General features: G+C 36.6%; 1 protein-coding gene across 4 annotated transcripts in view; it reads left to right on the top strand.

The window, feature by feature from the left end:
- ADGRA1 (adhesion G protein-coupled receptor A1) overlaps positions 1 to 26422 on the top strand; it is a 278773-nt gene that overhangs the window by 219468 nt on the left and 32883 nt on the right. For 3 of the 4 annotated variants that reach the window (XM_074591674.1, XM_074591678.1, XM_074591679.1), the window contains 5 exons: positions 6708 to 6915; positions 7857 to 8065; positions 17391 to 17518; positions 18449 to 18572; positions 25771 to 25916. In XM_074591674.1, the coding sequence (XP_074447775.1) occupies positions 6708 to 6915; positions 7857 to 8065; positions 17391 to 17518; positions 18449 to 18572; positions 25771 to 25916 (815 nt within the window). Of the gene's footprint in view, positions 1 to 6414; positions 6454 to 6707; positions 6916 to 7856; positions 8066 to 17390; positions 17519 to 18448; positions 18573 to 25770; positions 25917 to 26422 lie in introns of those variants that run through there. The other variant, XM_074591675.1, reaches the window with a different exon arrangement.

The following is a 26422-nucleotide window of genomic DNA, read 5'->3' as shown; positions in this document are numbered from 1 at the left end:
GGTCTATACCATGATCTACACCTTAACTGTAGATCACTTTACCGAGCAGTCATCATTGCTCTATGACCACCTTGGTAGATTCCTAAAAAAAAAAAAATTACAATTGTCCTTTGATTTCATGTGTCAGTTCTTTCAAAGATTTGTAGGACAATATTCAGCTCTTACTGAATTTTGCTTTGACATTTGTGGTAGTTTTTGTATTCTTTTTCTCATTATTGATCTTAACATTGTCTTCATGTAAACATCAACACTTTCATTGAAGCTAAATAAAAAATGTATTACCTAATATTTTTAGTTTGTTTTATCTCTACCTGATTCTTTCTATATGGCAGCTCTACTTCTTTCCTTGTTATTTTTTAATATAGATCTGAAGAACTTACTGCTGTATGTAAAATGGATTTGGCAATTATCCCTGTATTCATCCTTTTCTTGAAACTTAAACTATTTTGTTTCACTGATCAGTGGGTTTTTCTCCCTTTCATACACTTTCTGATTATACTCATTGTCCTTTTTGATCTGCTAATCCATTCTTGATCTCGTAAGTCCTGTGAATTGTTATTAATGAATTTCCTGAATTTGACAAGATTTCAAATTTGAATACAAAATCCTAATGTGGAGATTACTTTTATTTTTTACTTTTATTAGAAAAGGGTTACTGACAATCAGGTTTTCCAAGATTATTTTATATTGCCAGCTTTTCTAAAATTTCCATGCTATTTGCTAAATCTAACGTTTCTACAGCATGACTCTAGAAAACTCTAGAACACCTTTATTATTAATAACTTTAAACACACATTAGATGGGTTTGTACCTTTTCATACAATTTGCCTGTATTTCTTTTTGATGCCACATTTTCACTTAGCACTAAAACAGCATTTATGCCTGGCTAGAACAAAGCTATCTTGGATTCTGTACTTAGGTTTCCAGATATTGAGGTGGATGTGAACTGCAGCATTACCACATAATGACTTTACCACATAATAATCCTAACATGCTTAGCAATTTCATCTCAATAGCCAGGTGATTTTATGTTGCATTTTTGGAGGTACCTCTTCATTTCTCTCTGGGAATCTATATAAATTTTGCTTTTCACTTGCTAGTCATCCCTGAGCCTTTCCAGACTTGGGTTTAAACAGCAGTCTAAAAAGCGTAGTAAAATTGTGACAAATCAGGAGCGAGGTTACGTAGATAAGTTAACACAGCTGGGGATCTCCTATTTTGCTTGCTTGGCTTCCTCCCATTTAAAAAAAAAAAAAATGATCAATCCTATCTCTTTTAGGACCTGTCAAATTGTTTGTCATGGAGTATGTGTCTTGTATAACCATACTTCTTCAAACTGGCATTATTTCCATTCTTTTTGTAGAAACTTTATTTGGCAAATTCCCAGATAGTCTAAATTTTAGAGGTCTTTTGTTGATATTTTTCATACTAGAAAAGTAGTACTCAGGGTACAGTCTACCTAAAGCCTCACAGCAATGGGCCAAATACCTGTCCTTATCTCATATGCTGATATAATTCCAAAGGAATGTTATTTAAATACCTACCAGGAGAGACATCTGAAAAAATAATTTTGCATTTTTTTTTATGTTAATTGCCAAACCTTTCACATATAGTCCAAACTGAAATTTTCAGTTGCTTCTAAGGAGCTGCTGCCTTGTTTGAGGGCTAAAATAAAATCTATTGTATATGTATAAATAATTTATTTGCTTGATTTTATTATGATGACCACAGTCCTAACTCAGTCATAACATATTTAGTAATATAGGCTGTTTGTTGTAGAGCTTAATTTCTACTTTTTGTTTACTGCTACTGTAACTTTATATAGCTCGCCTATTTTGGCAACATCCTTGTATCTTTAATAATATAATATATGGTGTCTTGCATCTGAATCTATAAAACACCTCATCAGATTCTTTAAAATTTGGAAGCAATGGAGCTGCTTTTCCAGTTCTCTGCTAGGCGTTCAGATGATTTCATTTACTCTTCTTCCCCCGCCCCAGTTTTCTTCTGACCTCTTGTTAAGGTGCTGTTATTTAAGTTAAGGAAATTGCCGATTGGAAAAATATACCTTATGACTGTTCTGGGGACTCAAAATTGGATGATTTCCTATGAAATATATTTTATCTCAAAAAGAAATACTGTGCTTGAACTCAAAATCAATCTATTATCAAAGCATACGCAAGGAAGAGCTACTGAAAAAAATTTGATTTCTGTCATTCCACAGTGGTTACCAAGTATCTTCCTTGATAATGATTGTGTGATAATGGGTATGGTCTCTCAATATTATGCTAAATTTTAGACAAGTATAGCAAGATATTGGGGAAGCAATGTTCAAAATGGGAGCAGGTCTCTTTAAAGAATCGTTAAAGTAGAAGGGCCAACATATCACAAAGGCACCTAAGGCAAGAGGCTGTCTTTCCTAAACACTTAAAAACTCCTTGCAAATGCTAGCATTGATTGTAAGGAATGGACTGCTGACCAGAATAAAACTGCCTGGGGAAAAACTTCACTTTAAATCTTTCATTTTTCCCTTAAAACGTTTTTAATAAGGGTCACACATGCATGAGCTACAAAAATGTCAAGAGTCTGTAGCTCTCAATATCCTGAGGACCGTTTCCTCTTTAGAATGAGGTTTCCATTCAAATTTAAAACTTATGGGATCCAGTTGGATTTATTTGTGCTGTTCTGTTCATCAGATATTTTGAAAAAATCCACACGCACAAAAAATAGCTCTGAAATGGAAACAAAAAACGAAACTTCAGAAGTACTTACAAAACTGTACTTTCCAAATTATGATTCAGAGTGCTTAAAACAACCTTTTATTTGGCTTTTTGGAAAATTTCCCAGGTTCCAAGAAGTCTTCAGAGCCAGGAGTCCTAGGAGCCCTCCCAGAAAATCCTCAGAGCTGGTTTAGTGCTGATAAGCCCTCTTTCCCTGGCTGCAGGTCACACAGCAGATTTTTTTTAATATCTGGGCAGATAACATGGAAGATAACTGGGAGCTTTTGAAATATGCATAATTTCTATCATATTTATGCACAAATGTGTGGATAGCTTTCATTTTAAAACTCTGGTATTTTCCAGCAGAAAAATATTCCTTAGAAAAATATACAATATGTTCAGGATTTCTTTTCTGAATGCCAATACAATCCAGTTAATAGGACTAAAAGTGAAATGGAGTCATGAAGGGATTATTGACATTCCGTTTTCAAAACGCTCACAGAGTGTCTAAATCCTGACTAGTACATTGCTGACACAGATTCTATGCTTTTCGAGGGAAAATATGAGATGCCAGTGCTGACCTGTGTCATTGGAAAGCTGCAGCTCCCATGCAGGACATTTGATGGTGGTTTTGTCTCTAGTGCTCTTTCTCCTCTCTTAGAGGTGGAGCAGCTTCTTGAGATGCTGCCACTATCATGTTCAGATATGTCAGTTCTTATGTGACATGGTGATATGGTGTCCAAGTAAATTTTTAAAAATGAAATTATTTATGTGGATTTTGAAACATCTGAAGTACAGTCATTCACTCAAAATTTGATGTCATTGTCGCTGGTATTAGTAATAATCTGTTCCCACGTTGTGTTTCATCTCTAGACTTAGGAGCACCTTAGAAAGCAAAAGAAATACCATCATTTTTATTTCACCAAATGCGAGGGAAACTGAGGCATGACTGGTGAACTGATTTATTCATCACTACACATGAGATTAGCGGAATCCAAGACTGAGCCTCCAGTCAGGCTCCATCCGTCCTCTACCACAATAACAAGGATTGCCTGAGTGCTCAGATCATCCCTCTCATGTGAATAATGACTAATGCTATTGAAAAGAAGATTGTCACGTATCTTAGATGTTAAAACTGTTCACAAATATTTATTCATATTTTTAAACAGCATTGTGGATGTGTGGGCACTGTCAATGTGTGCATTTTTCATTAATACCCTAGCACAGGAGCTTGTTGGCAGGCATGTTGCCGTAGCAGACAGTTTGATGTTTAATTTTGAGGAATTTCTACATAAAGTAAATATTTGATGTGCAGTGAGTATTTTGACTTTACACGTACATTTGTCCTGTCAAGAAACAGCCCTGTCCCTTTGCCCTTCACTCCACCAGACGGCCTGCACTCCAAAGAAATTGTTTAAAATAACGGGTATCCATAGGGCAGTATTCACAATTAAACTGTATTCCGGGAAGTGACTGCAGACATTATTTAGTGAGTATTATTAAATAGTTAATATTATGGGTATTTATAGTCTTGGTACATTTTGGGGAGACAAATGGGGGAAAACACTCTCCTGAAGCCTAATGAGAAAATCGTTTTCTGTAAATGTGTCTTTTTGTCGTGAGTAATTTGATGCTGTGTTGCTGCACGTGTGAGATTTGCTTAGTCAGTCCAAGGAGCGCGACCAGTCCACACTAAATCCATTTGTAGGCTGTGTACAGCTGTTCTTCACTGTGTTTGACTTTGCCCCTGTAAGGTGGAGCTGTAGTCTGTGGATCACACTGTGATCGGGATCTTTCTTTTATGCTATGCAGTGAAGGGGCTCTGTGTGGGCAGAGACGGGTCACTGGTGAGGAGGTGAGGGATGGACATCACTTTGGTCTTTCCCCAGCTGTGCAACCCGGCATCAGCCCTGCACACCAGCTCTCCGTGCTTCAGATGTCTGCAGCCTCTTCTCTGCGCCTCCCCAGTCCCACAGCCGAGCTCTGTCCACACTTTTTCCCATTGGTATCAGTAAGTCCCAATGGAAAATAAATTAGAGAACCACAATGAATTAGACCATTTCCCCTCTTAGCAAAAGTGCTATAAACCTGTTGTTTTCTCTGGCTTGTCTAGGACTGCTTTTGTCAAGTCATAGCACATTGTTGCTTATCCCACTGCCTGTAGCTGTTGGTTTCATTATCATAAGCTTATTCAGATGCTTCTAGCTTTCTCTTTTTGTGTATAATTAGTAATTAGTGTTATTTAGTATGTCATTGTTGCTTTTTACAGCACAGAATAATAATAAAAATCCAGTATAAAGTTAACCACACTGTAACTTCTCTTACACTTCTGTACATCTCCAGATAAGTCCTCAACAGCGTCTGGGGTTTGCAAATGACACTTCTAAAAATTTCTGTGCATACCTATTGGTAACAATTTTATGGCCAAAATGGTATCATCAGAGGCTCAGCATATACAGATAGTTTGGGATATCATAGAGTAAAATATGTCTTTTTCAGAAGCGTGAGATAAAGCCAATTATGACAGCTTTAGTGAATTAGGCAGTGGAAACAATCGAAGGACAAGTGTTTGATGTTTAGCTCGGTTAATTCCAATTAGAGCCTTCATAGTAATTTTAAAATCTAATCTAGAAATCTCCTGTTGCTATTTCCTCTGGTTTTTTCCTCAGTATTTTTAATAAGTAGCATCACCTCGCTTGAATACTAACTTCAAAAAGGAATTTTTGGTGTTTTTATTGTTAAAATCACAAAACCTTTCCGTATTATACATGGTAATAAAGAGAAAATTGTACAGGCGCCTTTATCTGTTTATTTAAGCATCGCAGTGACATCGCAGACTACTCGTGCTTTTCTCCCATATTTATCATGAGGTCACTAGATGCTTCTCATACTTGTTTTAGTTTGCTGATCTCTGTGTACCTTTTATCACTCACATGTATTTCTCCCAGCACATGGACATTTATTAATGTCATGTTTGTGTACATGATTGTGAAGATTATTGTTTTACTTCTCAAAGAGGTAGCGCACATGTGCTATGAGTAAACTGTGTGATAATCTATGTAAATTATGTGCACAGAAGCTATACTTTGCCCTTGAGGGAAATGCAAATTAGAACGTTTTGTAGTTTGTTTGTTTTTAAATACATACACTTTTCACTTCAAGGCTCAGGACAGACTCCCTGTTTATTTCCCCATTGCTCATCATTTGTTTTTTCTTGTAAATATCTCAGTCTTTAATGATTAGTTTGCTACTTTGGCAGGAAAAAATGCTTGATGAGTGAAGTCCTCAGAACATAATGTTTGGTGTATTTTATAGCTCTGCTGTAAGGGAATTATCTGCTTGTAAAAGGGTGTATAACACACTCACAACTCAAAGCCATTATAGTGATCTGACAGTCTTCATTCATTTCCTCCTAGTGCCGTCTTGTTTTCCTCTGTTACATTACTGCTTGTAATATTTTTTAATCCTGCGTTACTAAAACAGAGACTTAACTGATTTTCCTTATACGAAGCAAGAAAAACATATTCATAGAATGTGTTGTTTACTGCACTTGCAGCTCTCTGCTGATGTAATTTTTGTATTAATAAAATTATTTTTGTACTCTTTAAGTACCCCTTCAGAGAAATGTTTTAATGTAAGTTGTCTGATTCTGTTTTAAGTGAAGGAGAAAACCTGGTAGAGGTTGTCTCTTTAAATCAGATCTGCAGTGTTGATGGACCCTCTAGCAGGCACGGTAAGAACCATTCTCACCTCTGCAGCAGGGAGCTTGACCATATAGACTCTCACATTCAATCAAAACGTTTTCCCTTTTAATATGCACTGTACCAATCCTATTCCCATGGTTACAGCTCGTGCTTCTTTGGTTGCTTCCAGTCTGTTGGAAAAGGAAGGCAGCGTACATTTCTTGTACAGGAGTTTAAAACATCATGAAAGCAACCCTGTTGTGATTTGCATTTTAAATGTTTCTTTTTTTTTCTCATTGTACAGAATGCTGTAGCAGTAGCTTCAGTTCATTTGCCACAGTCTGTCTTCTCTCAGTCTTCAGCCTGGCAATCTGTTGATAACTCCACTTGCAAGCTACAGTTTATTGTCTTTCGGAATGGAAAACTCTTTCCTAGCACAGGAAACTCATCAAATCTTGCAGATGATGGGAAACGTAGGACGGTTGCCACACCAGCTGTTTTTGCTAAAATAGGTGAGGAGTTGTTATGCATTATTTCTTTTATTCTAAAAGCTACAGTATACTTGAATATGTAGAGAATAGAGGAGTAGAGCATACAGTGTGCTGAGAGGCTGGAAACAGTCTCTCTTCAGTACAAATGTTTGCAATTGTTCTTGTCTGCATGATTTTATTCAAATTCTCCTGCAAATAAAGAAATGCACTTGCTGTATGACTGGAATGCAAATTTTGGACTGCTGTTGGTTGACAGCGTTGTTACAGATGCTTGTTTCTTAAGGCACGGTGCTATAGCAAAGAACATCATTTTACTCTTTACAATGAAAATTGCAATGTTAATGTCCTAGACACTAAAAATATAAGGCTTTTGGAGTGGGAATAGTGCCCTGTTGCATGTATCAATACTCACCGGTATACTTTCTGATACGATGGACGTAAAACAGGTGTTATTAAAGGCTTTTGTCTAAATGTGATATATTGTACGTGCTATTGAGTCATTATTTTGATTAATTATTCACCCAGGCAATTTTACTAATTTTATTTGATGCTGAATAGTGCTCTCATTTCTATTAACATTTTTAAAATGTTTAAATGTGACTTTCAAAGTGCAGAATTGTCTCAGCTATTAATCATACCATGAAACTGAGCCATTTCTGCAGTTACATGGGCAATAGTGTAACACTGGTTGTAACTGAAGAATCTGAAACAAACAAAAAAAAAAATCTGCTTTGTGAAAGATGATTAGATCATTTGGACATATTATGGGACTCAAATGTTCACATTTATTTATACTATTGCAAACTTTTCTGAATGTGAGCACTACCTTTGATTTTGATCATTAAGAGTATTTGTCTATTGCTTTTTTCCCCATAGTTTAGTCTATCAGATCTCTTTACACAGCATTCATCAATAAAGGGTTTTCCACTCCATCTCTCTGATTCAGTTTGTTGCTTTTGCAGATGGGTGCAGTTTTGGAAACCTCACCAGCCCTCTTACTATAGGGTTGAGGCACTTTGCACGGGGTATAGACCCCATTGCAGCCTTCTGGGATTTTGACCTTCTAGATGGACATGGAGGCTGGTGGGGAGAAGGGTGCCACATAATTAGTTCTGCAGGCAATATTACCACCATTCAGAGTACACACTTCAGTAACTTTGCAGTGCTAATGGTAAGTATATGACTTAGCAAATATATCTATATTTCTCTCTCTCTCTCTTTTCCCATGCATATGTGTTCTTTTTACGTGCACCTGTGTCATTCTTAATTGTCAGTAACTGACCTGTTCTCTATAACATTTAGTATAAGACGGTCTTAAAGTAAGTAAGTTATTTAACTGCTAGTAAGTGAATAAACCTGGTGGTCAGTTTTAATATCCAGAGACAGGCCTAATCAGAAATGACATTAAATTCAGTCTTACAAATGAAAGTTCCATCAAGGAAGGATTAGTATGTAATGGTTATAAATTATAGGACAGCGTTTAAAAATGTATACTCCTGTGTGCTTTTACATCAGCACATCTCAGAGGCTGGTCTGCTTTTGTTCCTGCCCTGCACTGTGTTGATCATACTAATTAGTTGCAGGCATACCGCAATGTTGAATCATTTAATAAATGGAGAGGAATAACATCTGCTCTTTTAAGTAAGGACAGTGCTGTCCTTGTTGATCCTGTAGGAGTTTTAGTTTGTATACCAGTGCTGGTAGCCTTCTTGCAAAATTGCTGTTCGTGAAGAAAAACATTTCTGTGCAGTGCTAACACATCAGCCTGCTTCGGTCTGTTCTTAGTCACACTTACAGTTCCCATTGCAGTTATTTAACTATCCTGCTTAACAGAAAGTTACCTTCGTGAAAGCAAAACGATTATACGTGCGATAATTACATGTTATTATTCAGGAAATAAAGGAAAGCAAACAGACATCAGAGCTTTCTAACATATATAGGAGAAAAAATGTATGCACCATTGAAAATTTTTATTAGAAACCAGTTGTAAAAAGATTAGCCAGATGTGTGCTATTAATACCAGGTAGATCCTCAATGCTGGTGCATGATTACACTGTAGATGCTGCTTGTGTACATACGGAAATGTTTGTAGTTGAGTAAACAATGTATTGTGTGTATGTGTAAGGGACAGCAAACATAGGCGACAGGAACTGGGAGGACGTGTGCAGAGAATACCAATCTGCTGCTGTCAGATGGAACCCAGATGGCAGCCAATCATAGCACAAGGCTGTGGCACCCACAAGTTAAATGCGGATATTATCGTCCACTTTGTAAGAACTGATTTCCCTCAGACTACTTGAACATTTTCTTCACCCATTCCAGAATTGTTCAGAATTTAAAAACTGTTCCTAAGATTTGATGACATCAAATATACCGCATTTTCTGCAGCTCCTATGCGTTCCCTTTTTTGCCCCAGCCGCTTGTTTCTCCAGATGTGAAAAATAATTTTGCTTTGTTTTTCTAAATTCATTAAAGAAAGCACCTGTTGACTTTGCAGGTGCCACACCCAAAATGGCTTCCTCCTCCTTCAACTGCTTGGGTTCAGCCTGTTCTTCTTCAACTTTGGGTAGTTATTAAATGTTAACTAATTGCTTGCGAACAACCAATTCTATGGTTTCATTTTGTTTCCAAAAATCGTATACTGACCTAAGGTTACAATTAATTTTTGCATTGTATAGCTGAATGCACGTTTATGTCTGATAAGAGACAGCAGATTGGTTTTTCTACAACCATAAAGGCAACTGAGGCACCTTTTACTGCAGCTTTTGCGTCTGGTATGTTATTCTGGTTTAGGTCTTGTGTTTGTTTTTTCATTGTAATTCAACTTTTCTTTTTTTTCTGTGTGAATCTTCCACTCGTATCTGTGCAAGACAAAAAAATACAGTCTTAGGCTCACCCTTGCTTTGCAATTGATATGGTAGCAAATGATGTGATATGTTCCTTAGCTCATGTTTCGCAGTCACTTTTAAGAAAAAAGATGCCTGCCCTTAAGTCATTTTAATACATGTATACGCACACACACAAATATGCCTTCCAACAGCTGTCTTTCTAAGCAGCTATTGGAAAACTTTTGTAGCTTCGTTATGTGTAACGATTTTCATTCAGGTGTTATTTCTTTATCAGCGTATTGTGGCATAAAGTTAGAGATTGTTTTATTTGATAGACAGTACGCTTTTTTGGGCAGTTCAATTCTCATACCAGAAATGAAAAATATTTCATTGTTCTGCTTAGCTATTAATTTATAATATGAACAATATAAAGTGCCTTTGTGTATCTTCTTAATTCACACCTGAGTGCCTAATATATTTTAAAATACCGTCTGCAAATTTAAAATAGCTAGCTTTTGTAGCCAATGGAATTAGCTATAATGTAATGCATGTTATTAATCTACAATTCTCTGATCTATTAAACCATAAAAATTCATAATTGATTATTATGTTTTGGGGTAATAGCAGAAAACTGAAGTAGCATCTGTTAACTGAAGAGCAGCAATAAAGCAACAGAGATGAAGGTTTACATTACCATCAGAATAATGTATACCCTGCTGTGGAACAAGATGAAATAGAAGCCTCAGTTAATCCAACTGTCCATTTTCTAGTTAGTACAGCACATATTCTGATTTATCATCAATTAAATAGTAAGGCAAAGTTCCCTGAACTGCTTTTATAAATGTTGTTTCTACCTATGTACCTAAAAGGGTTAAAATAAAGGTTTCATAGAGTCCTTTTTTAGAAAGGCAGTAATCAAGGATTTATCAACTGTGATTGATAATTAATAAGCATGAGCATACTTCAAGTGAGAGGATTCATGTAGAGCCATTTCATTTCTCTCTGTGACAGTTGTTCAAGTGATGTCAATGAGAGAGAGAGAGAGAGTACAGTGCGGAGGTTGGGTTGGAAAGGAGACAGAAGCTCCTTCCCTTACACTGCTCTCACGCTTCCACTCTGCTCTGGGTTAGGCCAGTGGATGGAAGTAAAATAGTAGTGTCAGACATAATACAGCATTATCTTTTTCTGATCGGCTTTTGAACAGTGCGTCCTAGGGGTGAGGGTAAAATACTGTGAACTAAACTCCCAAGTTATCTTCCTGCCTTTCCCTTCGTACACCGTGTGTTTAGACCAGTCTCCTATTTTGTCTTTTCTTCTGTTACCTGTAGGAGGAAGAGAGACAGTGACACTCTAGTTTCTTTTGGAGGTGGCTAAAAGCCCTCTAGGGTCTTGAACTATGAACGTCTGCAATATGATTTGCTGTTTTAGAGTAAAATTATGAACTTATATATTCTGAAGCTTTGGTATATCTAATTGTAAGCATTTGTTCTATAAATACTGTGCATTTTTGCTCTTTTATAAATAGAGCTGTATACCAATATTTTAATTTTTTAAGACAATGTTTGTGTATGTTATAATCAACCTAGTGCCCTGTAGCCATAGTATATCTGAATAAAAACTCTTCATGAGATAACAAAATTATCCAACAGCAACACTGAGTTTAAAAATTTGCTGAATATGTTTTGACATACATTATCCTTTGTTCTTCCTTTGATTTTTCTTAGAACAGAATGGCAATTCGATAGTGATGGATATTACTGTAATTGTATACATCGTTTCCTCTTCACCCTCAAACTGCTTTGTCAATAGTAATTTCTTCAAATAAACACTAGTAAAATTCTTAAATCTAAGTATGCTACTTCTCAATTAACACAAAATGGATTAATAAATATTGTTAGCATCTTAAACTATAAACTGAAGATAGGTTAAATGAACATAAAATCATAAAAAACTCCTATCCTGTGTTGCCACAATGTATCTCATTATTCCAAACAACATAGGTGGCTTTTTTGTTAGATTTCTTTTTCTTTGTGAGGGTAAGGAGTCATTATTTGCAAAAGTAGCATACGTTCAGTGGATGGCTATCTGAGATAATTAGAGCTGAGGAGACCGAGCTGACAAAAACAGAACAAATTTGAAACTATTCTGGAAGGAAACCTTGGAAAACTGTGTGAATGAGAAATTGAGGAGGGGCAAGATACTAGGAGTGGATCATGCTAAGAGTTAGAAGGATTTTTCTCCTGTTATTTTACAAGCATTCCCTGAATCTTTTAAGTCTTTCCAAATTGGCAGGATCACAGTACTACAAAAGCCACATTTTCAATATTTTCAGTGTGATTGGAGACAATCACAGAATTTATTTGGCCTATTCGTTCAGTTCTGAAAACAGTCTTCTAAACTTCCATGTTTCAGGTCTTCTCCAAATTAAACAGTCTGTCTAAGCCTTTTGAGAAATTAATTCATGAGTCGGGGAAGTATTACAGGGATATCATTTAGAAGGTTGTCATAATTACTGTATTCGACATTTTCCCCATAGAGAACACAGAGTTTTCTCGTAACAGGCTGTGGAAACGTGGTTCAGTACTTTGAAAAATCAGGCTGCTTATAAAGAGAGGTTTAAGAATGAACTTTTCAGGGTTTTTTGTGTTTAAATACCTACTTTTACACCTACAGAATAGACCTTAGCAGAGTTTAAGCACCAAGATTTCAAAAGTGATCCAGAAAGTTTACCTGCCATCTGCAAAATTAACATTTGGTGTAGTGGGAACTGCAAAATTCCCTGGAATTAGTTTCCTCTGCATGTGCATAGATGCTTCGCAGTCTGAAGAGCTAGATTTCTAAGCTCTGCTGTCATTCAGGGGCCTGGCAAAGAGGCACATACTCTTCACCTAAGTCCTCAGCTGGCGTGTACTGCTCACTTAACAGGGAATGCTGAGCCCATATGGACAGTACCAAGTCCAGCTTCCCAGAAAAGGTTCCTTTTTTCAGAATGTTCATGAATGTGCCAACCTTTTGCATAAAACCTTGGAGTTTGAATACTCCCAAGAGCAAGATCTGGCTTTTATTTCTTTCTCTTTCAATTACATCTACTTTTAATTAAATTACACTAAATAACACGTGTTATTTACTCTGCAAAATGCAAAAAAACTGGCTTGTTACTGGGGACAAAAATCCAGGCTTGTCTCCTTCAAAATGCACTAACTTTATAATAAATCAAGCCTCTGGCTCAAGCTCTTTCTTTCTGTTTGCTCTTGCTTTCTCTTGGCTTAATGGATCTTGCATTCTTGGTGCAGCATCAACCAGAGAGCAAAGGGATCCGGTCTATAAAGGAGCTCAGTAAAATGGGCCAACTCTTGGGAGAAAGGAGATGTACGTTAAAGACCTAAAATCTAGGTCTTGAGCCCTCTTATCGTCTTGGTGGCTTCTACTGGACTCCTTCCAATTTATCAATGTCTGACTTGTACTGAAGTGCCCCAAACCGGACACGCTAACCAAGATTTGGTCTCACCAGTGGTGAATAGAAGGGAATAATCACTTCTCTCAGCCTGCTGCCTGCACTCTTGCTAATATGGTTCAATATGCAGTTCACCTTATGTGTCACAAGGGCTGACCGATGGCTTGCTTTCAGTTTATTGTCCACCAGGACCCCCTGATCCTTTTCTGCAAAGCTTCTTTCCAGTTGTCCCTCAGCCTGTGTACTGCTGTTGGGGTTACTCTGTCCCAGGGACAGGACACTTTTTATTTCTCCTCATTGAACTTCATGAGGTTCCTGTAGGCCCATTGAGCCTTTTGAGACCTTGCCAAATGGCAGCCCTGCCCTCCAGCACATCAACTGCTCCCCTCAGTGTGCATTGCAGTGTTTTCAGCTCTCCATAGAGACCCAACTCTATGGATAATTTCCATATTCTGGTGCTCCTAAGCATCCCAATATTTGGCACCTAATTTTTAAGTTCTGTTTTGTTGAAGTAGGAGGAATCTAAATCCAAACAGGAATCTAAATCTTACCATAACTGATTGTTCAAATGCACTTGTTTTCTAAGTCTCTGTGGTGCTTGGATACCAGTTCCTTGGGGAACACAGTTTCACGTGTCCTGCTTTAAACACAGAAACCATTTAGACTATATTTTCTAAAGCCATATGATTACAAGCAATTTATTAAAAATAAATGTTTAATTTTCCAATATAAGTAGATGGATTACAAAAATTTACAACACAAACTAGATTGTTTTTAGCAGCTGTGATTTTGTGAAAGTTCCAGATTTTTAGTATTAGTTCACTGTATCTTCTCTTCAGCTTTCTCAACACCTGATATTAGATGTCTCAGGGCTGCCTTTGGTATGTAATTTGTCTATACCTCTTTATACTTTCATATTGAGTTTTAACTGATCAGTATAGATGTGGCTGTTTCAGTCGATTTTTGGAATGAAGTATCAATAAAACCGAAACAGTCCCATTTGCACTCTGACGTTTTTATAATTCTGATTGTTGGATGGAATGGCTGATCCAAAAGTCTTTTCTGTTACTAGTTTCCATCACTAATTTCTATTGTGTCTTATATACTATGGTGGCATTTACAGCTGAAAGAGGCTGGTTTCACACCTTACAAGGGTGAATGAATGACAATTTCTCATTAGACAACATTTTACTGGCCTTGTACTTGTAGGCAGCAGTTTGTAATGGTCAAAGTCCTGTGTGTATTAATTTTCCCGTAGACATTCCTGCCATTTTTCAATATCATCATCATTTGAATCCCCTCTAGGAAATAAAATCAGATCTACCTTTTTAAAATGTAACATACAATTATGCTGCCTTGCATACAGCATGAAAAAAATAACTTTGTTTTCTGCATGCTGTCTTACATAGAGGATTACTCAGGGGAGGTTGACAGATCAATAAGGTTTAATTGTCATCAAAAAGCAGACAAGATAAATTTATTATATACCTATAATGAAATCAGTTTTCAATATACAAAACTCTTAAAAAGGGTATTCTACACTGGCAATAATGCATTATGATACTCAAAAGTTTTACCACTTATTTAGTGTACGAGATTAGAAAAGAGATAATAACAAAAAATTAATATTTTAAAATTGAATTAGCTTTAAGATGCTGATTGTTCTTGATTCTCCTGCAGGCAAAATGGCTGTATTCCTGTAGGACATACGGCATTTGCTTTCATACTGATGTTCAAACATAGTATCAGTTCATCCTTGCATTTACACTATTAAAAGCTTGTTCTCTAGTACACTGAATGATGCCACCTCAAGTAAAATTGTTTTCGTTGCTACGTAAATGTGTACCTTCACTGTGTTTCCTTTTTCACAACTTCGTTATCTTTTCAGAGTATTTTCCAGAAATACCCAAGATATTTATTTCTTTAAATAACTGCACTGTTACTACGTATTAGTTACGGTAACAGTTTTCTCAATGCACAGAACTGAAGCAAGCATAAAATTATGAGAAAGTGTACTATTGGTATACCAGAATCTGATTATATCAGTAAGAGCTAGAAATAAATATTTTATCATTTTCAGCAGCGTATTTCTATTTAACTTGTTCAGTATTTACCTTACTACTCTAGTACTATGAGCCAAAATTGTACCGAACGTTCCTGGTAAATAATAATCCACCTCAGGAAATTCAATCTGTAAAAGAATTAATGGAGAGATGACACAAATAAAAACATGGGAGAAAAGATGGCCAAAAAAAGGGTGTTTGAGTGGAGATTCAGTGGCAGTTCTGAGATAATAGCCTTTTAAAGAATTATTTGAAATTTGTGAATTCAGTATATCCTGAATATATATTCATGAACACTAACAAAAAAAGAAGAAAATCAAGAAAAGAACTCAAGAGCGTGGGTCCATCACACTAAAAAGCTGCCAGCTCAAAAGATAGAGTTCTTTTCCTCTTCTATTCCACCTGCAGTTGAGGGAAGAGTAGCAAGATACGTTAGGCGAGAGCATGAGAACACCTCTGTGGCAAGTGACTCCACCTCTGACCTTGAGTCTTGGTGAACTGGGCAGGACTGAAAGGACTTGTGTGCGGGACAAGCGGTGACTGAGCAAATTTAGCTGAGGTACCCATGCGAGCTGAGGAAGTACTTGAAGAGAAATGGGATGCGATGACATACATTTGGCATCTTGTTCATATGTTATTTGTTCGTTTTGATGGTCTTTTTTATATATGTTGTAAGCTGCTCTGTTTTAGAACTGACATTTATATGCATCTGGAGAAACTGGTACAATCAATCTTAGGAACTTTAAAGCTAGTATGAATAAAAATAATGACTACTAGGGCATCTGTTACTTATAAGGACCTTTCTGGAAGGTAAATGGAACAGTACCTTTCTCCCTGATTTAATAATTGCATATACTCATGAACATTAGCTGTTTGTACACGGACAAGTTCATATACATAAATCTGGTGCTGGAAATCAGCTCTCTGCATGCAAATGCAATTTAAAAAAATGTATTAGCATTACAGTCCTGGTCTCCAAAGGGGAGATTTCACCTCAGGAAAATAATGTATTGAATCTTCTTCCAGGGGAACCTAAAACTGACAAATAAGAAGAAAGTCTTTCAAATGTATTCCAGTACTTTCAGTGTTAGAGTTTGCTGTATTTTCATATTCACTACTTTTTCAGATTTAAGCTTTTTCTGTGCCGGGATGCATATTCATTTTTGTGCACACAATTAGTGCCACTGCACATGGAAACTGGCATGTAAGAAGACACTTTGTTTGCACTCAGATGATAGTTTCTGTGTCTAATTTATAGTTCTTGTTTGCAGAAATGTAGTGCGACAAGCAGATGTGGCTTAACATATTACAGTGAAGCTCTAACGTTTGGATTAATTCAGATAGTCTGAAGACACTGTTTTCTGTAATGGGGTCGTTCTCCTTTCCATTCACCACACCTGCAGATTTAGTTCTCCTATTATTTCTTACTTGTGAGATCCAGTAATTCAGAATGGAAATTTGATATGGTTCATTTTACAAAGATATTAATAGTTTTTCATTATGTTTTTCATGCAGAATTGTGTCAGTAGGCACTAGCAGGTCCAAAAGGAATGCATGGATCCTTACTCTGCTGTTAGTATAGCTGTGAAGCCACTTTTGAATTGATACAGGTAGCAGGGTGTTTCCAACTATGCATGAAGGTCATTGGGTCAGAGGTGTATCAACTCGGAATTATATTTGAATATAGGAGCGAGTCAGTCAATATTTTGGGTATATTCTCATGGCTTTTGTTTCTTTGAGTGGTTCTTCTGCAGCCATGTATTTGCAATTTAGAGACCTTTATGGCAATTTGTTATTTTTTACTTAATATCTTAGTAAAATACACACATAAAGTTCATGTTATCAGAAGGAACAGATATTGCTAATGCCTGGAAGATGTAATATTCTGTGTATTTTTTCAGACTTTTTTTTTAATTAGGATATGTCTGCTTGTATGAAAAAGGTTAATTTCTGTCTTGCAAAGTGTATGCAGATGAGGAAAGAGCAGTCTGATGTTATTGTACATTAATGAACTATATCTACATAAAAAGTTCATTGTCTTATTTTCCTGAGCTTGAGAAGGAACAGCTAGAAATGACAGGACATACTGAAATGAAGTCTCAGAGTTTCACACATGCCTAACAATGTTAAATCATTTTGCTTTCTCCATAGGATTTTAAGACAGTGCTGTCTTTCCCCCAGTACCCAGGGGAGTTTCTGCACCCTGTGGTATATGCATGTACTGCAGTTATGTTGTTGTGCCTGTTTGCTTCCATTATCACCTACATTGTCCATCACAGGTAAGAATTCCATTTTAAGAACTTCTATTAAATGGCCAGAATTATGCTGAGGTACTTCAATTTTTCTAACCCTCACTGAAAAGATAAATTTAAATGATCTGAATTACTGTTGGATAGTAATATCAGCAATGTGATTTACACCAGAGAAATAAAAAAAAAAGTTATGTTAACCTTTCTGAGACTGTTCCCAAGCTGTATCTTTCCTGAGACATATGTATAATGCTACATACCGTTCCTAAGATTTCTAATTTGACAATTCAATATAAAACCACATGCACTGTCAAATTATGTCTGGCAAATTCCAGTCAAAGAGCAGCACTTTGGGCAGCTATACTGGTGGTACTGGCTTCTAGGAGCAAGTTTGGTTGAAAGGCTTGGTAACTATCACTGGGTAAAAGAAACTTTCTTTGACTTGCAAATCTTCTTGGGTTTAGAAAACTTGTGTTTTCCTTTATATGAAAGATTTATATAAACGCTATTTTAACGACATACTTCTGTTAAAGACCATTAGCAATTTAAAAGAGTAGGAATGTATTGTACCGTAGAAGCTGCTAAATATTAATTAAGTGAACTTAATGCAATGACTTCTGATCTTCAGCTTCCATTTAATCCTTTAGAGATGTCTTGTTAACGTTATGCATATCTGAAGCTATGCAATAAGCTTTTTTCATGTATTACTCTACTTTCAATGCTTGATTTGATGGAGGAAACTTTAAGTCAGTAGACTCTTTACAATTTTTACCATTTATTTTACCTTTTTACCATTTATTTCAATGCTGTATAAATCAGACTGTGTCCTATAGGAATATTGCTATGTAGGAATTCAAGAATAAGAGGCTTTAATTCAATCACATTAAACATTTTTTCAAAAGTGTAATTTTCATAATAGATCTGTTGGTTTTTAATTTTAAAATGTGATTTTTTCAACAGCACAATCCGAATAAGTAGAAAAGGATGGCACATGCTTCTCAACTTTTGTTTCCATACTGCTCTTACATTTGCTGTTTTTGCTGGTGGAATCAATCGCATTAAATACCCAATTATATGTCAAGCTGTAAGTATATACCATAGTAATTCTTAATAATAGAATGAAAACCTAAAAATCTATCTTTTGACATAGTATTGATAGTTCTCTTTCTTTTCATATTTTGTTGCTGGATCTTAAATTCTTCGGAATAAGTCATCGTTGTAAGCATGTCTTTTACAGGCCAGACCTGGGAGTGTTTGATATTTGGTTGTCACCTGAGTTCCTGTGAAAGGTGCATTAACTTCCCTGCAGCTCATATTTCCTTATTTTAAAAAAAAGCCCTTGAAAATCATAGTATTTGTCTGTTCTGCACTATAGTTGAAAATGATGTTTCCCAAATATTTCTAATATCCTTTCTGATTTTTGGAATGAATGTGTGCAACTAAAGTTACTACTGCTCTTTTGTAATATATATACCATTTGCCTGAGGGTGGCCCTGGCTTCAGTGGATGATCCCTAATATATACTTGGTCAGCTTAATGTTTATAGTATGATTATGTCTTTAATTACAACTCAAGCTACGTAGACTAGGCAGACCAGTATTCTTGCAATTTATGGACCCCTGTTTGCACTGCTGGACTACTCTCTTGCTCCATCCTTTCCAGGGATACAGTGCTGTGAGATGCAGAGAGGGCATGGCTTCAGCTGCTCTGAATATAGAGGCTGAGTCTGTACAGTCTGTAAAGAGAGTCATTTCAGTCATCTTCCATAACATCTGATGAGGGCTTGTTGCAATTTGTCTTAAATATTTCTTCCCCTCAGGTTTTGTAGAAGTGCTCCAGATCTCATAAATGTTGTTAGTATTTACCAGTAGTAAAGCACTTTATTAAGCCTACATTCTCCCAGATATTTTTCTTGTCACTAATCTGGTTCTTATGATTGGCTTGAATGGGTGTAAACAGCAAGAGTCACCATCCAACAGCAGAGTCACTGCAAAACTTGCATAACTAGTGTAAGAGTTATCACTCTAATTTTCGGTGAGATGCTTTGGAAGCCTTTTGTGTATATTTGTGCATGACCATCAACAAATGCACATGTAGACCTCTAAGCACCTGTAAAGTTCTACGTGCAAAGTCTACCTATGTACATCACATGGTATTCATTTAAATGACAGTTGTCTACTTGGTTATTCTGAGATAAATATCTCACAATAGCTAGTGTATTTTGTCATAATTAATCTGTGAGTTCTAGCAAATTGAAATATCATTTACCATTGTCTTTTTCTGCCATTTGCAAGTGAGGGTAGCAGATTAGTTTCTAGGGCAGCCATGGCCGTGTAATTACATGATCACAAATGACCATCTGTTGTTACAATCATTGTCTGGTTATTTACTTTGCAGATTGCATGGTAACAATGCAGTATTAACAGCAATAATGAAGAATTGATTGAGATAAATGAGTTATTAATAATCTGTTATGAGTAATACATAAACTACAGGGGTATCTTCATAAAATGCATTATCAGTGACAGCTGCTTCTTGCTTTGGTATAGGGCCAGATCCTGAGCTGCTACGAAACATGCATACTTAGAGAAACTGAATGGATCTATTCACATATGCCTTGTAATCAGTTTCATAGAGTTCTTTATCTACCTGACACCATGCTCTAGCAACAGACAATATCATCCGCAGTTAAAATATATGAAAGATACAGAACACACAAGACACACACAGTCCTTTGGTTCCTGGTGGAAATTGTCTGATGTAATTAAGTAGGGATAATGGATGCAACAGTTCAAACAAAGACAAAATTCCTATAGCGGGTAATACAGACTGAGCAAGTGTTCACTCTCAGAACATTGTACCCCACCACAAACCCTTTCTTGCCTTCTGACAGCAACATTTTTCAAGCATCTTTGAGTCCCAGTGCCTCTCTTCCCTGAGACAGCCCTGAGAGGATTACTCTGTGAATTAATATTCAGGGAGCCAAAGCTAGGTGGTAAGGAGGTCACACTTACTAGTGTTTTCCCAAGAAGTTCCTCTATTTGCACATTTCCCATAGCTTGCGTTAAGTGGTGGCGGGGTGCACAGCACTCCTTTTCTTCTGTGTATGGAATATAGCAATTCTTTAAATCACTCAGCCTAATGAAAGTTATATTTATATAGCTGTTATGGGCTTGTGTGTCCCTCAAGTCTAAGTTTTGCCTCTTTCTCCTTTTTTTTTTTTCCTTTTTTTTGAGTTCTGGAAAAAAGATGACTTAGGGTTTAAAAATATATTTGTGAAAATATTACTGCTTCAAGCAGCACTAAAATATTAGTTATAGTCCATGTGTAACACCATCAGTATTGCTATAGCACAGGTATCTTTCCATTTGTTACAATTCAAAACACAGCTTCACCCTACAGCAATGCAATTTGCGCTTTTTGTTTCCCGAGTGTGTAGGGGAAGATTCCAAGTGCAAGCATTTTCTGTCCTAATAACCGAAATGTGGTGTAAAAGCCAGTGAACCTCCACCTTTCTTACTGTAATTATCCCTAAAACTTTCATACAAATTTCGCTGCAACAGCCTTACCCAAGTGAAATAATAGACTGAGTTAATTTTTGTCCATCATAATTAACCAAAAAGGGTTGTTTTAAAATAACTTCAGTTGTATCACCTTCCCCCTCTAAATGAGGTGTCCCAGGCTAATTTTAAGTGGCAGGAATTAATGCTATGGAAATGGACCCATTTTCTGTGATAGATAGCAGGAAGAACCTTCATATCCCCTTGAAGGCCAAGTAATTACACGAAAAAATGTGTTTTCAGAGATAGTAGGATATTTATTTTTATCTGAAATCTAAAAATCTAAAACTCCCTTTTAAACCTGCATACCTATTTCAGAGAGGATTTTGTATAGATAGTCTCACTTATGTATGTGCTATGCAGTCTTTATGATTCTTTAAAGAATACTGATGTTAGAGTGCTGGTCTGGAAGAGCTGATTGCTTCTTCACAGATTTCCTGCGTGAATGAGGTTATGTCTACTGCTTACATTACCCACAAATCTGATTCTGGGTGTCACTAACGCTGTCTGTTTATGTAGAATCCAGAGTCTTGAGTTTATGGCAAAATCTCTCATACGAGGCCCAGGTTGTGTTAGGAACGGCAGAATGGGATTAATTAGAGCCCATATGCTAGCCAGAAAGGTGCTTCAGCCAGCCAGTGCTGATGTAGTCAGTCTCTTCCCAGAATTACGGTCTCGGATTACTTTCCTTCAAAGGGTAGAAGGAGGCTTATTCTTTTCATGTAAGCAATGAGTTGGAAGGAGACAAAACTGTAGCTGGATCACTCCCCATGTGTGGGGGGCACTGATTCTCTACCCTCAGTCTGAAAGATTTCAGTCTCGTGGCCCCTACTTTGCAGGAGAGCATGATAGCCATGAGGCTATGGATGCTAGGGGATGAAATCGTCAGTTCAACATGTTGAAGCATGAAGAATAGGCTTAGGGGCACAAGATTCAGGACACAGAAAAGTTAGGGAGTGTTATCGTGATTTTTTTATCCTAGTGGTCAGTGACTGAATGGCACGATCACTTCCATCGCATCTCCAAGAACCTCCTATATGGTTTATCAAATAAAAGCTTCCATGTAAAATTTGGCAAGGCTCAGATCTTTCTCCTCCATCTGATGACTGTCATATGTGAAGCTGCTTGTGAATTCCTTTCTGTAGGACAGTAAATCTTCAGGAAGAAAGGTGAAGCTTGTTCCATACTAGCCAGTAGCCCGGAAGTTAGAATGCAACCCTTGGAAGTCTGAAATTTGGATTTGAATCCTGTTAAACTAAGGAGGTCCTAGCTATGTGCCACATCTCAGGCAGGAGCTGTGGAAACAAAAATATTATAGAAAGAGGAGGAAAACAGCAGTTCTTTCTGCTCTAGCTAGATTATTTTTTTAAAGAATGGGTGTAAAATTAATGAACTGTGATCAAGTTTGCCAGTTAAGGTTTCTCAAGAGAAGAATGCTATTTAAGAGCTCTTGAGTGGTCTTTTGTGAGAAAGGTGCTGCGTTGTTCAGCTCTGCAGAGACAAGAATGCACAAGCAAGACTTTAGGTGTCTGGAAACTTACATGATTACAATTTAAAAAAAAGAAATTAAATAAAAAATTAGCGGAAAATTAAGAAATTTGTGTGCAATTTAAAGCTGATCAAGAGAGCTTCTTCTGCCAAAATGCTTTGCATCAATGTGTGTTCTGGTCATTTCCATGGTAACTCCATGGTGTGGAACTTAATTTACCTCCAAGGTACTGAAATTTTTTGAAGGAGCCTGTACAGGCAGCATCTTCCTACTGTAGAGAAGCGTAATCTTCTATTCAGTAGGCTAGTGCTTATTCCCAAAGATAAGAGTTCTAAGAGCACAGGAGACGGAAAAAATTAGTCCAAGGAAACAAGACAATTTTCACTATATAACTGCAGTTATTAAATAGCTTTAGGGGCAATGCTGGCTTCAGTGCATATGTCCTGACAAGTTCTTTCTGTCCCATTTGGCCTGTCAGTGGAAAACCTTCTTATGAATAAGGGTCATTGCTTTAATATATTCAATCATAATCCTTTGTTCTGTGTGGAAAACTTGACCCTTCCCACACAGTTTTGTGTGAAATACAGAAATTCCACTTACAGTGAAAATAGTCTTCAGTGAACACCTTGGTATTTAATTTGTATCTATTTATTGGCCTCTTAAGCTTTACAGAGGCACAAATCTAGTAACAAGATATACAGCAGTAAATTTGTACCTTGGACCTTTAGTGCATAAATCTAAGGTTTAAATTTACTAACAGAGTTAAGGGAGAGTTTACTGAACAAAACTATCTTTGTCTTGTTCCCCTTTCTGTTGAGCCTTATCTTCCCCTTCCATGTCGTGAGCTGGTATCTTGTGTTATTTCTGGCATAGGGCTCAGATGTCTTCCTAGCTTAAGAGAGCTAGAAAGAGGTGGTCCTGCTGAAGGGGCTAAAAGAGCATGCAGCCACAGCCCCTAAATGCTCCAGTGAGGAAAATGTATCTCTGTGGCATGACTGATGTCAGTGTGGAGATTTGGGGGGGGGGAAGGGAGAGGCAGAGAGCAAAGCCCACCACTTTGAAACACTGAATTTTCAAGGTGAGGTGTGACAAGCATTTCTTTACTAATTGTTAGTAGTGGATGAATAAGAGCAAAAATTCTAGTCTGTAAAGCATATTTTGTGATGGGAAGTGAGAAACAAAACCATCACCACACAGAGAAAAGGGTGCCCTTTCCTTTGGAATTTAGTATAGCAGCTCAGCACACCCTTCCAAATTCCACATTTCTCTTCTGTCATATATGTTTTATCTCCAGATTGTCACTATTGTCCTTCAAAACTGTCAGTCATGAGGAGGTCCTGTATCATCAGGATATAGCCTCTTTTCCTTTAAGCAAGAAATGCAAATGGATTTTTTTGAGAGACAGAAAGAGGCATATTATTAAAGCATTAGTACAGAAGATGGTAACATTTCTGTCTCTTGTCTATGTTTGTCCCATTTGTCCACTAAGTTGTAGAAATACAAGCATACTGTGAAGAAAAGTAATATGACTAAGGTGTGGCATAGCAATGATGACTTCGGTTCATATGCCTCCTTGAAAGGTCAATAAATTTTTTTTATTATACTATTTTTAGGAATCTCATTCACTTAAGTGGCTGATCATTTCTGTATACATGGCCATATATCTTCTTAAAATTTCACACGTAGGTGGCTTGTCACATGAAATTCATCCCTGCTGTTCATATTCTTATGGACTCTTTGGCATACTGAATATATAGTCGCAGTACTATGCTGAAATGAGAAAGAGATTGTGAACCAAATCTCTAGAATTCTTCCAGTTCTTTCTCATGGCTCCCGCCTCCTTTTTCTCCCCTTTTCTCCTCCCCCTCTTCTCCCTCCTGCCTTACTCTTCCACTCTCCCCCCCAGCTCATAGTCATATTTGCTGCATCCCTACAGAAATGCTGCAAGCTGCATATGAACTCAGTCCAGACAGCACTAGCCACTGAACTGGCAATGTCTGCCAGTTGATGGTACAAAGTTGTCTCATTCTCTTATTTCTGCTTCTTTTACCTCAAGCAACAACCGCTGTGAAGGCTTTATACTCCCTTGTCTAATGTGTCAGACAAGTCCCAGAGAAAATTACAAAGGGTTTTCTGTTGATATTTGCTGCTATCTTCAAGTTTTGTGCTATATTACTAAATAGAAACAAAATTCATGGAATTTTTTTTTCTTTACCCATCAATTATTTTGTTTTAAGTTGAGCAAGAATGAACACTGGTTCAAATAAATCATTATAATAGATTTGTGTTAGCTTTATTCAGCAATTCTCTATATTCCTTAAACATTTATGTGCTTTCCAATTATAGCAATATTTTACTTGTCACTGCAAAATGTCAGGTTATGGCTTCAAAGGTAACCTCATTTTATATAATCAGATGGAGACTTGGCTGATGTAATAAAGCATTGGAGATTGGATAAAATTCCAATTACTGTTTCCATAGTAATGAATAACAATTACTAACATAACAAAGATATTAGTATTTTAGAGGTGTTTGTACTTTATTTTACTTTCAATGATAAACAGCACCAGTTTCTTGGAGACAAAATGAGAAGAACGCTATTGGGAGTTTCTATTTCCTTTTAAGGAAGGATGCCAAGATCTGTCATTTAATTTTAGAAATTGTATGGACAAGTTTATAAGTTCCTTAAAATACGTCTGAAAATAATTTGGTTTTAGGCAAATAGCAGTGATTCCATTAGAAGAAGTCTGCCTTGGCTACATGCAGCTGAGAGGGAACTACAGCGGTATATTCCTGAAAAATGAAAGGAAATAGTAGCATAATAGCAAGCAAAAATGCTGACCTCTCATTAATTTTTAAATTGCATTGTTATGATAAGCTAATAAAGCTTGCAACACAAACGAAGCTTCACATCACTTTACATCCAGGTGTAAAAAGTTGTCATTAATCAGGATCTTAGAAAACAAATGTCTTTACAGTCTTGGTTTCATAACATACCATCTGGTATCACAGATATTATCTATGATAGATTAAATAACAAATTCCATCTGCTTTTTAAAAATGTTTTCCCTGATTAGAAATAACCAGAGAGAAAGAAAAAAATTATGCACTTACAAATTGAGTTTAAAAAAATCTGTTTGCTTGTACACGTATGCAGTAAGATTTTTCTAGAACTCTTCTTTTACTGATCCATTGACTGACTTGTTTAACTGTCCCTGTCCCTCTTTTTTTAGGTTGGCATAGTACTACATTATTCTACACTCTCTACTATGCTATGGATTGGAGTAACTGCCAGGAATATTTATAAACAAGTCACAAAAAAACCTCAGCCATGCCCAAACAGTGACCAGCCTTCTTATCCAAAGCAACCACTACTCAGGTATGGAATATTAGCTATACTTTTTCTTGTTTTAATGTATTCTTAAAACATATAAATTTTAAACCATATTTTATTTCTGTACTCTTTACTTTTTACAGACTATAAACAGAATCCATAAAGAATTGAGTCGCTTAGGTGTATATAAAAGTCGGAATATTTTTTGTATGCTATTAATTAGCTCTACTCGGGAGGTGGAAATATGCAGAACTGATATTGGCTAAGTTGGGATACCTTTATCTGAACAGGAACGATTCAAATGTTTCTGTTGGTTTCTTATGGAGGAAAAAACCTGGCTTGCTTCTGGGTTAAGGCATTATTTAATCATCAGAAACTACACTATAATGACTCTCCCTTTACCCTTATCTCTTTTGCTGTAAATCTTGCCCACGCGTGTATTGATTGCCTAGTAGCCTGAGAGCAACCTTCCTCATTCCACATCACAGATCTAATGCTATTACAGGAGCGACTGAAAGTCTGGACTCCCTATCAGCTTTCTAGATGGAGCA

Source organism: Larus michahellis, chromosome 6 (genome assembly GCF_964199755.1).
Source record: "Larus michahellis chromosome 6, bLarMic1.1, whole genome shotgun sequence".
Lineage (NCBI taxonomy): Eukaryota > Metazoa > Chordata > Aves > Charadriiformes > Laridae > Larus > Larus michahellis.
Note: the sequence above shows the minus strand (reverse complement) of the source record. Positions and strands in the feature narration are given on the sequence as shown.